The sequence below is a fragment of the Hesperophylax consimilis genome, chromosome 4, assembly GCF_061612785.1.
Source record: "Hesperophylax consimilis isolate HC1 chromosome 4, BYU_Hcon_1.0, whole genome shotgun sequence".
NCBI classification, from domain to species: Eukaryota; Metazoa; Arthropoda; class Insecta; order Trichoptera; family Limnephilidae; genus Hesperophylax; species Hesperophylax consimilis.
The window spans coordinates 4,745,263-4,759,346 of record NC_142839.1 but is presented as its reverse complement, the minus strand read 5'-3'; the positions used below and the strand labels follow the sequence as shown (position 1 = coordinate 4,759,346).

The window sequence follows — 14,084 nt, the reverse complement described above, 5'->3', positions numbered from 1 at the left end:
TCGATTGTACCCATGTACCAATAACATCTCCAGGTAAATAAGCTTTTCGTGTTTTTATTTAACTGTAATAAGTAAGATTAAGAAAGGGCCCTCAGATGGTTTGGGCATGCAGAGCGAATGAATGAAGAAAGAAGGAAAAGAAAGGAAAGGAGAACATATGACGCAAATGTGAATGGTGAAAGAAGTCTGGAATGCCCGAGGAAGACGTGGCACGATCAAGTGAATCAGATACTTAAGTCGGGCCATGTCAGGAGTCAGAAAAATAGATGAGTATGTATGAATGTAAATGAGACAAAACAGTAATATTTGGTTTTCGCATATATTTATGCAATTGGAATATACTACAATATTTTATAATTTCAGTTGGAAATACTGCGGAGTTATACAGAAACCGTAAAGGTTATTTCTCATACAATGTCCAAACAATTTGTAATGCTGATCTACTAATTTTGGATATTGTATGTAGATGGCCAGGAGCTAGCCATGACAGCACCATTTTTAATGGTAGCAACATTAAAGGCAGGTTGGAGAATGGAGATTTTGGAAGCAACGTAATTTTGGGAGATGGGGGTTATGGCGTGCAGCGCTACCTTTTAACACCTCTTAGGAATCCAATTACACCAGGGCAGGAACTATACAATAGATGCCATATTCGCACCAGAAATCCAGTAGAGCGTTCGTATGGTGTCTGGAAGAGACGTTTTCCCTGCATTGCGACCAAATTAAGATTAAATCAAAACAGAATCGAAAGTGTCATACTTGCCACCGCAGTTTTACACAATATTTGTTTAAAAAAGAACATTCCTGAGGTAGATCCGGAAATGTATGTTGAGCTCGACAGATATGATCCGAATGGATAACAATGAAGGCGGTGGCAGCGGTGCGCCGACCACCTCTGGAAGCAATGCTAGGGAAGCACTCATTCATTCCTATTTTGACCACTAAGTATTTATTCCTTGTATCCTTCATATTTATGAACATAGATAACCACTTTCTTACAGTACTCCATTAAGTGACCCTTTGCAGGTTTTCATTGACATAAATTCATTAGAAATTAGAAGGATCCAACTCAATACATAGAAGTATGAATGTGGCGGAAGCAGAGGAGGTTTATATACATATATTAAATATATATTTTTTTTTTTTGGTTGGCTGTCAGAGACGCAATGTGAAAACCATTGTACCTCGCACTTGTAACTCACGTGCAGTGTGTACTGTGCACATTATATGGAATAAGAAATAAGAAAACGAGGAATTGAAATGATGCACTCTTTTAAAAATATGATTTATGTATTATTTATTATTTAATTAACAATTAAATTCACTCAATTGTTTTTGTAATATAAGTATTTCTAAACTTTTTTTGTAGTTCAAAGTTTTCCATCTCAACAGCATGTTTTTCTTCTTTTCTTTCATTATCCCGCTTCATCATATTTATTTCCATTTGTAATTTCTCTCCCTTCAATTCTATTAAATTAGTAGTGCTGACAGAAAGATTTGTCTGTTTTGGGGAATTTTTTGTATGAAACCTTTTGCGAATGTCTGGAAAAAGATAATAAACACACTTTTTTATTTATTGGATTCATAAATTAATTTATACACAAATTTTTATTGATAAAAATGTTTCCACTTACTTCTCAAGGGAGTTTCTGCTGGGAAATTATTCTGGTTTTCAATATTTATAAGGTCAACATCTACCACTGATGACTGCTGACATGGAAGTATATCCATTCCAGGATTTTCTTCTGAAATCAAAAAATAGCTATGTACTTAAACTTCTGCTTAAAGAAATGATGACAGTTGTTGGGAGCAAGTCTTTAACGGGCGGTTGCTTTGCAGGTTGAGATTGAAGTTTGTAAATTACATGTTTATCTGCCTGGCCGCAAGGATCTCAAGCATCTATACAACATTATAAAATTAGAGAATTTCTTACCTGAACCCATGAGCTGCTGTACAATTTGTAGTTTGTCAGCGCTTAATTTAGAACTGTTTGTGTTTGATGTAGCTGAAAAGATGAATTATATTTATATAAATACCAAACCGGCTTGTTTTTTTTTTAGACATCACCTTTGTTAAAAGTTTAACTTGTTATTATATAAAAATAACTGTAAACTGCATGAAAAATATGATGAAATAATGAGACAACAGTATTCATCACCACACCCCGCGGCAAGAGATAATCCACATTACTGCATCTACACACCACATCACATGATATACATTTATTTCCTTAGGAATATGACGTGTCTATGAGAACTTACAATCTCCATCGTATGTTGAGGAAATCCCCACAATGGATTCCTTTATAATGCCCGAAATCCACTCAGAAGTTTCCGACATTGGCGGAATGGGAGGCCCACCACCTGTTTTTTGCTGTGACTGTTTTTGCTTTCCAGCTTCCTAAAATATACAAAACACACATTTTTTTCAATTATAAACAAGTGAAATTATCACGAATAGATGAGAGATAACATCAAATGAGTAGTGATTGTAATACCTTTCTAGCAACACGCTTTATATATTCCCACTTATATTTTAGCTGCTTCGTTGTCCGGAGCACATTTGTCGATGCATTGAACTCACTTGTCAAAGAGCTCCAGGCTTTTTCCCTGTCACGTGAGCCCAATGCATCAGATCTCTTGCACATAATTATGGCTCCATATTTTTGTAGCAAATCTTTTAAGATGTCGATTTCCCTCGCCGAAAAATTGTTTCCACGTTCGCTGCAAACATGTATACATTGGTTATATATTGAAAAATAACTATTAATATTAATTTAATTGAATTTTAACTTACTTTTCGACGATAAAACTCATTATTATTATTTAAATAACAATATTTACACCAGAAGATACAATCATAAACAACGCAATACGCATAGAATTCATAGAATGTTTGACATTTAATGTGTGAGTTGCCACATGAAAAAAATATATGAACAGCTCCCAAAACAAAAGTTTGGGAATTAGATTAGTTATCATGCTGTCATCCCTATTTACCTTTACTTTAGCAGTTGGCGTCGTGAAAAAACTCATTTTTACTTAAATGTCAAATGTATTGCGAAAGTAACTGTAAACTGCACTGCTAAAAGTAAAGGTAAATGAAAAAACCCACCCTTAGTTGAAAGTCACTAGTTACAAATCTTAGTTGTAAGTCCCTAGTAAGCATTTTAACTGTAAGCTAATATGTTTTTTTTAAATAATATATATTTTTTAAAATATTTTTATTTATTTTATAAAATACAGTATAATGTTTAAATTTACATAGTAAGAACATATTTCAATAAAAATTAACATGTTTACCTTTACAAGAGTCTAAAACTCGTGTGTAAAGGGAAAATAATAAAAACTTAACATACATATGTAAATAGAAGAAAAAAAGAATCATAAAAACATAAAGGGTGAATGTTATAGGTTAAATAAATAAAGTTGTAAAGCGCTCTTGAGCGTTTCAATATAAATAAAGTGGTGCAATTTTTTTATGTTGTCAATTCAATATATTTGACAACAGGTATTTACTCACATACTTACATAGGTAATAGTTATACCTACACTATCCATTGCTGTCCATATAGTCATTCGTTGAGTTAATTTAATTTAAAGCATCCCATGTAATTCAAAGACTTTTTTATGTTCAACGCTTGAGTTTTGGTTGAAAATTTAACCTATTTTAATTGCACGAAACATTCAATCATCGTTTAGTTGATAGTATTTCTGCGGTTGACAGAGATAATTATTATTCTTTACGCAATCGCGCGGTCGAACGTCTGTCCTACGCGTTCGTAAGAAGGTACGAGTCAAGCAACAAAATGGTCCATTACGAAAAAAGGAATCCATCAGTCAGAACAGAGGTGGATCGCATTAGTGTCTCACAAAGTAAAGGTGTGTAATAAGCCACATTCAAAGGAATTTTTCACATTCTTTTTACCCAAAAAATATTTTAAAAACTTTATTGCAATGTGCATTTGAAAATTTTAGAAATTTCATTGAGAAAATAAAACAGTTCCCAGGTTGACCACAGATTGATTAGGCTGTATATTTTATCCAGTTCCGATCTCCACAGACCTCAAGAAACCTGGAGGATGTTGTGCTTTGCGGATAGTTAAAAAAACCCCCTTGAAGCGAATAGACTATTGGGTGTTATAAAATAAAGGTAGGTACTTGTAAATGGTGTATAAGCACGTCCTTGAAGAACTTAAACACGCATTCCTGAGATAGTTAAAAATGTAGGTGTCATTCTGCTGTCCGATGATATTTTTTGAAATTCGAAACAATTTTTTTTCCATCACACTTCGCCACTGGATACAGCATTGTGGGCCACGCGATACGCACTCTGCCTCGTTCGTATATACGAAACAGAGCGCGTATCACGTGATCTGTTGCGAGTTGCGATGTGTGACAGTAATCAGTGGCGACGTGTGATAGAAAAAAAAATATTTATAAAAATTTAAATTGACACTTTTCTGTTTTACTACATAGGTATATATGCTCAGATGGCTGGTTAAAAGTTTTCGGGTACGTACTGTTTTGCCGACACCTGTTTATGAAACGATTAGGTATCACATTTTTATTTTTAATTACGTGAAAAAAGTCAAGAGCTAAGCGAACTTTATTTTTCTTTATTCGCACTTTCATTTTGTACCAACACAACATAATCTTTCAGAGCTTTCACCAAAACAGTAATTATAGAATAACTACAAGTTCAGGGCCTTGAAGTGATTTTTAACGAAAACGGCGCTATATAAATTAGCCAATTATTATCATTATTACACCAACTCAACAAACAAAAACATTTTCTCGGATTTGTCTTGGCACTCATTAATTTTGCCATTTGATTTAGTTGAACAAATTAATGCCTGTTACAAAAATAATAATTCTAAATTAAGCCAAATTAGTACCCAACACGATATAAGTAATTAGACGACATCTATGAAAGAAACTACCAAGTATGAATGAGACAGCATGATAGTGGGTATACTAATAAAGAATATGCCTGCTTTTTCCTGTTTTTAATTTCTGAGTGCGTAACGAATTATACCAGTAGTTCTCTATGTATCAACATTTTACTTATCCCAAAAAGAACAATCTCCATAACTATTAAAAAAAATATACTGATAGAGGCACTTCTTAGAAAAAACAAAATAATAGACAAAGTAAATTTTAATAAATAATTTATTTGTTTTTGTTTTATGTGATGCGCATTATTATTGCAGCTAATCAAAGTAATTACTTAAGGACTTGTGTATTTATGTTTCATAGCGTCATATCATCAGATGCCTTTTAAAATCACAAGAGTTGGATGTGATGGAATTGAAGTGGTATGGAAGGCATCGCACTTTAATTGAAGTCCCAGCTGGTGACGTAAGGTTTGCGTTGATGAGGTGATTACGCCTGGGAGGCTGTGATTTATCTGAGTGGCTGGACCCGACCCGCTAGCGGACAAGGAGATATATTGCTTTGGTAATGTCTTTATGCACCTCCTTGAGCAGTGGCTTCTAAATGTCTTCACGTCCGAGATAAACTGAGTTTTAAAGCTTAAAAAATTTAAATTATGTTAAAGCTCTATTGCTCATGGTGGAAATATCGTAGCGATCAGAATTCAGTTGGCCTAGAAATTTAAAAAGCTGAGTAAATTTCAGTACAATAGAGCTCACTGGTCGAGAGTTGTTAGAGTTAATTAGCCATTACGAACGAAAATTCGTTTAGTGCCCATTGAATGCTTTTGATCATGATAATATAATTCAAATTACCTATGACTGCAGGAATTGCAAAGAATTAATTAACAGGTTTCCTGATAAACTTTTAGTAAACTGCGAAAATATTTTCACGATGCCGTAACACGTGTTCGAACGATAAGAATTTTTTATTAAATTGACAAGATTCATTTTTCTCCGCAAACGAGCGTGTTGGCCAAGGCAATTTAGATTGCATAAAAAATATAGAGTTGATCACTATTTTTTAATAATAAAATGGCAATAACAAAATATTAACGACCACCTGTTGACCTATGCAATTTTATTTTTTCTTAATCAAAGCTGCTTTATAAAATAATAATAAATATTATAGTACATACGTTGATATATTTTTAGTCTATGAATACATACATATTATTTCACCTTCTTAACTTAAATAGTACCCTACATATTATTTCACTTTCTTAACTTAAATAGTACATACATTTTTTTCACTTTCTTAACTTGAATAGTACATACATATTATTTCATTTCATTAACTTAAAAAGTACATACATTTTATTTCACTTTCTTAACTTAAATAGTACATACATATTATTTAATTTTCTTAACTTAAATAACTACATAATTCAATTTCACTAACTATTATTTTTTCTTATCTAGCTAGGTACTAAACTCACAATTTACAAAAAAAACTATAGGGAAGTCTCCTTAGTAATCTCTTACCTGTGTTTACTGCGTATACCCTCATGGACTTTGCTTCCTTAACCACTTTCAGTCTTTACTGTATTCCTGTATAATTTATTATCTTTTACTGAGTAGTTTTTTAAATGAAGTTATTGCAAATGTTATGTTCGTATGTCCATTTGGTATATTAACAGGCATATATTTTATTCGTTAAGTTTTCTGATTGTCTGTAAGTTCATGACATGATATTGTTTTTTTTGTTAGGGGTGTTATAATTAATAATAATTGGTTTTAATAATTTTTTTTTAATAAATTTATTCTGTATTATTTTAAAATCCTTTTACTTTAAAACCTTTCCAATGAGGCGTGTGTGAGTAATAGTAGCAAATACTAAATAAAAATAAAGTTTCTGGAGAGATGAAGGGAAAGCTTTAGTTTACTAGAACTGAAAAGCCAGGTACCCATTTACCAAAGGTTGCATTTCCAAATCTTTACATTTGCTTAACATAATTTTATTTTATACTTAATTACTTATCATTATTATTTACTTAATATTATCTTCTTAATGTACTAATTATTACCTACTAAATGTAATTTTTATTATCTTCTTTATTTACTTATTATTATCTACTTGATATACTTAGTATTATCTACTTTATTTAGTTATTTTTAACTTCTTAATTTATTTTATATTTAAATTCCGTTAATTTGAAAAAATAATTATCGTAATTTTTTAATGAACAAATATTATGTATATATATTTATTTTTTTTTATTTTTACTTTGATTTACTTAATTATCTACATCATAATTTTTTTTTACATACTATTATTTATTTATTATTATACACTTAATATTACTTACCTGTTAGAATTTACCAATTTTAATTTTCATTTACTTATAAATATTTTTTGTTATAATTATTAATACTATCCCTCCGGTCATTATCAGTATGACCACCGTATAATTGTGACTGATAAGCCACCATAAGTACTTTGTGGTTTTACGGGTTTTTAATATTAGCGCGCTCCCTCTAACATTCGTATTTACATATCTCCCATTCAAACCATCTTTGAACGCTTACTACGGGGCCTTAACACCAGCCGACTGTTTTGATTGATGCAAGAACAAAACATCGCCAAAAAGCTTTATTTTATTTTGCGGACGTTCAGGTTATATCTATTATTATCTCCTACTTACGAACCAAATAGATATCTAACTATCTATTTGGTTCGTAAGTAGGAGATTTTGAACTGCTAAGCAGTTTTTATAGGCCTATTACTTCATATTTTTCTGAGCTTATAAAAAAAACTTAAAAAAATACTAGATTATTTCAAAGGCCAAAATGTTTTCTATTCACAGTATTCAATTAAAGCATGTATTACATTTTTAAGAGATCAAATTTTTAAATCAAAAACACATGATTTTGCATTACTACGTAGTGCTTCGCTTCAAGTGAAGTCTCAATGCTTTGTTTTAAGTGCAAAATGGCGTAAGAGTAAGAAAAAGTCATTAAGTTAACACGTAAAAACGGTAAGCTCTTTTCAAGTAGAAACACAAGATTACTAAGTTCTTACGTCACACGGTAATGGTCATTATTGTAAGAAAACTGTCTGCCAGCGTGGCTTAATTTTTTGCTGAAATGTGTTTTAAAGATCAAGGTTGCAGTAATTCGGAGTCGCGTTACCTATTAATCTAATTACATTTTAACAGCATTTTGCTCTGAACTGACGGTGATGAATGCCATACTTTAATAGAGAGAGTGAATCGATTATTTCACGCCAAATTATTAACCCGACCAGACTTGAGATTTAGTCCATTATAAAAGCACTTTCATTTAATTATTTGACGTTTAGTTAAGTATCTATTAGAAAAAACCATTCAGATTTACAAGAAGTAATTTAAAGCAGCGTTTTTTGCATAGCGATTGAAATTCACAAGCAAAATTATTTTATAATCAAATGGATTTATCTAAATTAATATATGTTTTTACAGCGTGCTACTTGCTTTTACTATAGTCCTTTGAATACTATAAAATAACCCGTAAAGGACAATACCGTATTTTATTGTATCAACATCCAACAATCTTTTTTTTTTCCTTTTTGTATGTATAAAAACGGCATTCATGCAAATAAGAATGGATTGTCAATTTTCTTGCAACAATGTTACTACACTCATTTTGGCCTGTAAGTACCTACCTACACTGATAAATAAACAAATAAAACCTATTTTTTTAGATAAGCTCCACACATGACGCCTTGAGGAAAATAAATATCCCAGGGATATGTTATCTTTGTCATCTTTGGGGATGTTGTGTGGAGGGTGTTTTTATGGAATTTTATGGAATGGTATGAGGGAATCTGTGAGTCAATGTGTCGAGGAGTGACGGAGGAATCAAACCATTTCTCCCACTGCTCGAGATATTCATACTGAAGAGGTCAAAAAGTCTCCCTCAACCCATCTCTCCCGATTCGGCCCGCCACGCAGTAGGTGGGTAAATGCATTCGCTGCCAAGACCTAGACAAACCTCACCAAACGTAGCGAACCGCTTGGGGTGACCTATGGTAGGGGTAATGGTTATTCAATAAATGGTTCCCGGGCGGCGGTACCAAATTGAATTACCACTGAAAGACTGAATAGATAATCTAAAAAAAGTGTTATTTATATCGATTTTAAAGAAAACTGTCGCCAACTTAGGTACTTAAGACTTTTCAGCCTAAGTTAGTATTTAGTACTATTCAGAAAAGAAGCGATGCTTGAAATGACTTTAGCTATTTTTGATGACCAGTTCTACGCTTCAAGTATAAAAATAACCAACGCCAGTAAAAATCTGGTTCACCATCTCCAAAAAAACAGAAACGCAAACACCTAACACAATCATAAAATGAAGAGAAAAGCAAATACACAAGCTAAAACCAACGAACCAACCAAGGACGGGTTGTTTCAGAGAATCTGAACAATTGATCAAATTTCACAGTTAATTTTCAAGGTCTGCGAAAGTTCTATTCGAATTCTGTTATTATTTCAGTTCTGTGAAGCAACTGGCTAATGTTTAAATTTAAAAAAAACTTTAATAGGACTTTCACAAAACTTTATAATTGATTCTCAAGTTCTATGAAGGTTCTCTTCAAGTTATATTATTGTATAATTACTTAGTATACGTAAGACAAAGAAGCTTTGAATATTTTTGCTGTACAACAAACTCTCACCTAGTGTCAAACAAATTAGATCAATTAATTACTAAATGAAGTCCAGCAAATCTTGGCTTAAGGAATTATTAGAAAAAAACAATATAGTAGAAATTTTTGCAAGAAAACCCTTTCCAAACCTTGAAGTTGAACCATGGAAATCCCTGAAAACCCTCTATTTAGAGCCTAGTTTGTCACAGCACAAGCTCTTCTAGTAAGGAGGACTAAAAAAAACTTCTATATCCATATAAAAAAGGTACCAGATAGGCCGATACAAATGATTTCATTAAAGAGTTTGATCAATTTGACATGCTCACAACATTTTTCTAACTGTGAATTTGTATGTTCTAACTTCAATGTATCATTTGATATATTGGTAGGTATTTAGGTGAACTAACAGCATGAAAATAGCAACCTTTTAACTGTAAAGTTCGTATTTAAAACGCATAGTGGTATCAGAAACCCAGAAACTTGTATGACACCGGGTACAATTTGCACTTTCGGCACATTACGTTCGAATTTTGTGTGTAATTATGCCACCCCTGGGCTGGTAATCGGGACCATTATCCGGTGTAAAGGTGGCCACATTAGGCAGGTAACAGTGGAGGGCCACCTGGTTCTTAGGCTTTAGCTGACTGCTGCGGAGACCACCCGCAATAGTCGTGCCACCTAATTACCACAAAGGGTTATGGCTCTGTACCCTGGGGACGTGTTTACAGTGCGGAAGCTGGAGAATGAGAACTATGCAAAGACAGTGGAGGGAGATGGAGATGTTTGGAGAAAACTCATGAAGAAGCTACTATTCGAATATTATACAGAAATCCAATATCTACAGAGATTGATGAACTGGAGCTAGTGGGACAATGGGATATTGTTACATGGAGAAAAATGATGAATCATTAAGAATCTCTTCAAATTATTGGTAATTCCGGTTAAAAACGGGATTTCCGGCCCGATGAATGAATTAGTTTCTTAATGAACTTTTAGTAAATTGCGAATGTATTATCATGATGTCGGAACACGTGTTCATGAAAATCTGAATATTTTTGCATTACAACCAAAATTCATTGTTTCATCATGATGCAACATAATCAACGCAAATGGATAGAGATAGCAAATATTAACAAAATCTTTTTCACTCCGTGTATGGCATGAAAGCATGCCGACTGTCACCGAGCTACGATTAAACTGCAAAGACTATCAAACTATACATATAAATTATGTGTAGGTGGAAACAAAGGTGTGCCTCTATGCGGAGATGCGATTTGCAGTTGTATGGGTGAAATATGATGGCGACACTTTTACGCGCAGTTTCACGGCCTATCTCCATTGCGTCTATCATCTATGACTACGACACTCCCGAAATCGAGAAGGGAAATTAAGAATTTAAAAAAAATCCTTTTTTTACGTTAGCCAGTTGGGGCCAGTTGTGAGGCTGAAGGTAATGGGAAAGAAGGATATAAGAAAGAGTAAAGTGGGAGGATTACGTGGCTATTCAGATTTGGCTATGGTTACCAAATACGGCTAAAGCAATTTCAAGCAACATTTCAATTCTGACTAGTGGTCTTACACCAGAGATACTGAGAGTATCTTCCCCACAGAAACGTGCCACAAGTATTCTATATATTATTTTAAATGAATAATTTGTGAAATAACACAAACTCATCAAATAATTTTACTTGCAAACGTCGGGATTTGAAACTGCGACCTTCGAATTGCTAGCCGAGAGCCTTATACCTCGACAACGGAGGTTGACCTCAACCGGAGATCGTTCCTGCCAATTCAGTAAATATCTACGGTTTTAAACAAAGCTAAAACCAAACTAATAATTTTTTGACGACATTGGTGGTCCTACAGGGAGATACAGAGAATATAATTGTGAATGTGCAAAAAATTTTTTTTTTTAGAGTCTACATATCGAACACGCGACCTCTGCGCCCATAGTCAAAGGTCTTGCAGCTCCGCAACGGAATTGAACAGTCGCTTTATTAAATATCTATAATCTAAACGGAAGCATTCATTTTCACTACCTAAGATTTTTTAATTAACCATGGTTGTTGCTACCTACTCACAAATTGAAAAAACCTCGGAAAAAGGCCATTGTGAGTTAAATTTATTAACCAGTTTTATTAATGTGAATGTTATTAATTAACGTTTAGATTAATTAAACAGAGTCAAATAACAGCTTTTAATGTTTTGCTTAATATAAAACAGGATTTCTCGGTAGTTTGACAAATCAGAGCAGTGACAAATCAGAACACCTTTGAAAAGTGATATTAAGTCATGAAAAGTGCTGAAAAAAAAACAAAACTGGGCTAACTTCGACTCGTTTTTGTGTAAGTCAGCTCGTATGTAGAACGAGTTACTGGCATCGGTTTTTCCTCTCTCACATAATCCGGGTCTCTTCAAGAACTTCAATAAGGGGTTTTTTCATCACTTTAATATTTTAATATATATTAGTGTTCTGATTTGCAACAGTTTTGATTTGCCATGGAACCGTTCTTTTTTTCTGCCAATAACAACAAAATTCATAATTTTAATTGCAACATTGGGTGATATATTTTCCCTAGTAGCTTTATTCTGAAACTAAACATCACTACAACACCATTTCCACCTTTTTTTGTAAGAATACGGCAAATGTCCCCACTGCTCCATGTTAAGGCGATGCCATACGTAGTAATGCAAAATCATGTGTTTTTGGTTTGAAAATTTGATCGCCTAGAAATGTTTCAGATGCTTTAATTAAATACTGCAAGTAGAATACATCTTGGCCTTTGAAATAATCGAGTATTTTTTAGATAAGTCTTTTTATAAGCAAAAAATAATGTATAAGACCTATGAAAACTGCTTTAAAGTTCAAAATCTCCTACTTACGAATCCATTTTCGGTTATAATTTTACTGTATAATGTGGTAAATTAAGTTATTTATGATCTAAAAAAATTTAAATATTTATGCTTGAACATCCACAAAATAAAATAAAAGGCACTTTTTGGGCATGTTTTTTTCTTGCATAAATCAAAACAGGCGGATGGTGTTAAGCGGGAATGTAAACCTTATCACCATCTACGTAAGGGTTGTTGTTGATATCGACTCAATTTAAAATATTACACGACGTAGTGCATCGCCTTAACCGGAGCTAGTGAGACTATGGAATCCCCGATTGGGGTGCTTTGTGCGGTTGAAGGGTATGTAGAGGGGCAGGAGAGGGCAAAGAGGAAAATGGACTGGTACCTGGCTATTCAGATCTGGTCACCAAACAAGGCTAAATCCATATAAAAAACTCTGGAACGTGCCAAAAACATACCTTATATTATTTTATACGAATTAAATGTTAAATAATACAATTCATAATTTCATAAGGGACACCGGGGACATTTGTGTCAATTTGACTTTTACCATTTTCCATAGTATATGGTTTTTGAAAAATACCCAACGTAGAAAATTTTGCTGTCTACCGAATTCTAATATTATTTTTTTTCTAAGCCCTATAGAAAATAAGCTTTAAGCGCGTAAACAGATCGGGGAAACGCCGGAACTGTTATCGACACGGGGTCAGATGTACGAGTAGCGGAATAGATTTTGGGCATAAAGGTTTCAATTTTAATAATTTCAGCGAAAAAAAATTGTTATCTTATTAATTTACAAAAATTACTATTCAAAATTTCAATTATATTTAATTTATATGGGCTTATGAAAACTCTTACAGAATTCGTCAGTTGAAGTATTATCACTTAACTATTTTAATGTAATAAAATGACAAAATCCCATGTCAATAGCATAGCTTGTTTTAATCTCAGGAAAATGAGGAAATAATGTTTTCGTTGTTGTTATACTTATTACTTTATAAATGCCATTTTTAGGAGCTTTTACAAGTACATACTAAAAATGATGTATTAATACAGTACATAATTACTATACATAACTAAACTGCCTCTGTAACAATCTTTTGTATTTATTAATTGATAAAGTAAAAATGTCCACCGAATCGGTAAAATTATTTCCCTCCATAAGTATTTATGCAATGAAATAAATCCCAACTTCTAGTATTACGTTATCCGAAAGCTTATCGATGCAAACAATTCTGGACTATCAAATGCATAATTTAGAATTTTATATATAAATATTAAGCCAGTGAAATTATTTCTGTCAGAATTATAAAAACATTTTGCTACAATTGTCCCTGTGGTACAATATGTATTTATGTATTTTTTACAGCAAAAATAGATTTTTTTTTATAGAAAAGATGGAGACAAAAAGTACAACAGCAAATATTTGTACATTGAAAGTGTTACGGACGGATATGCACTTGAGCGCATAAGACTTGGGAGCTGTACTCACATAAACTTAGGGGATAATTCCCAGGCTTAGTTATAGTACGGGGTTAATTGTTCCGGTACAACCATTCCGAGTAAATCGGTACAACTATCCCCGACGGGTCATTTCAAATGAAAACGCAAAATTTTGGTAATTCACTACTCACGCAAGCTTCAAAATCAATCCTAAAGTAAACCCATTTA

General features: G+C 32.9%; 1 protein-coding gene across 1 annotated transcript; it reads right to left on the bottom strand.

The window, feature by feature from the left end:
- Positions 1 to 348: 348 nt before the first annotated feature.
- Positions 349 to 2,986, bottom strand: LOC149424066 (myb/SANT-like DNA-binding domain-containing protein 3). Its single transcript, XM_089631149.1, has 6 exons — positions 2,797 to 2,986; positions 2,498 to 2,723; positions 2,262 to 2,400; positions 1,934 to 2,005; positions 1,635 to 1,745; positions 349 to 1,542 (listed from the first exon to the last, which is right to left on the bottom strand). Exons 1-6 carry the CDS (start codon positions 2,814 to 2,816, stop codon positions 1,322 to 1,324), a joined length of 789 nt encoding a protein of 262 aa, XP_089487275.1. The 5' UTR covers positions 2,817 to 2,986; the 3' UTR covers positions 349 to 1,321.
- Between the last annotated feature and the right edge of the window lie 11,098 nt (positions 2,987 to 14,084).

Bases quoted from the DNA above. Each gene is read 5' to 3' on its own strand.
- LOC149424066 (XM_089631149.1), bottom strand. From the start codon at position 2,816: ATGAGTTTTATCGTCGAAAA. The intron at 2,724-2,796 runs GTAAGTTAAAAT...ACATGTTTGCAG, and splicing joins ATGAGTTTTATCGTCGAAAA to CGAACGTGGAAACAATTTTT. The intron at 1,543-1,634 runs GTAAGTGGAAAC...ATCTTTTTCCAG, and splicing joins AGCAGAAACTCCCTTGAGAA to ACATTCGCAAAAGGTTTCAT.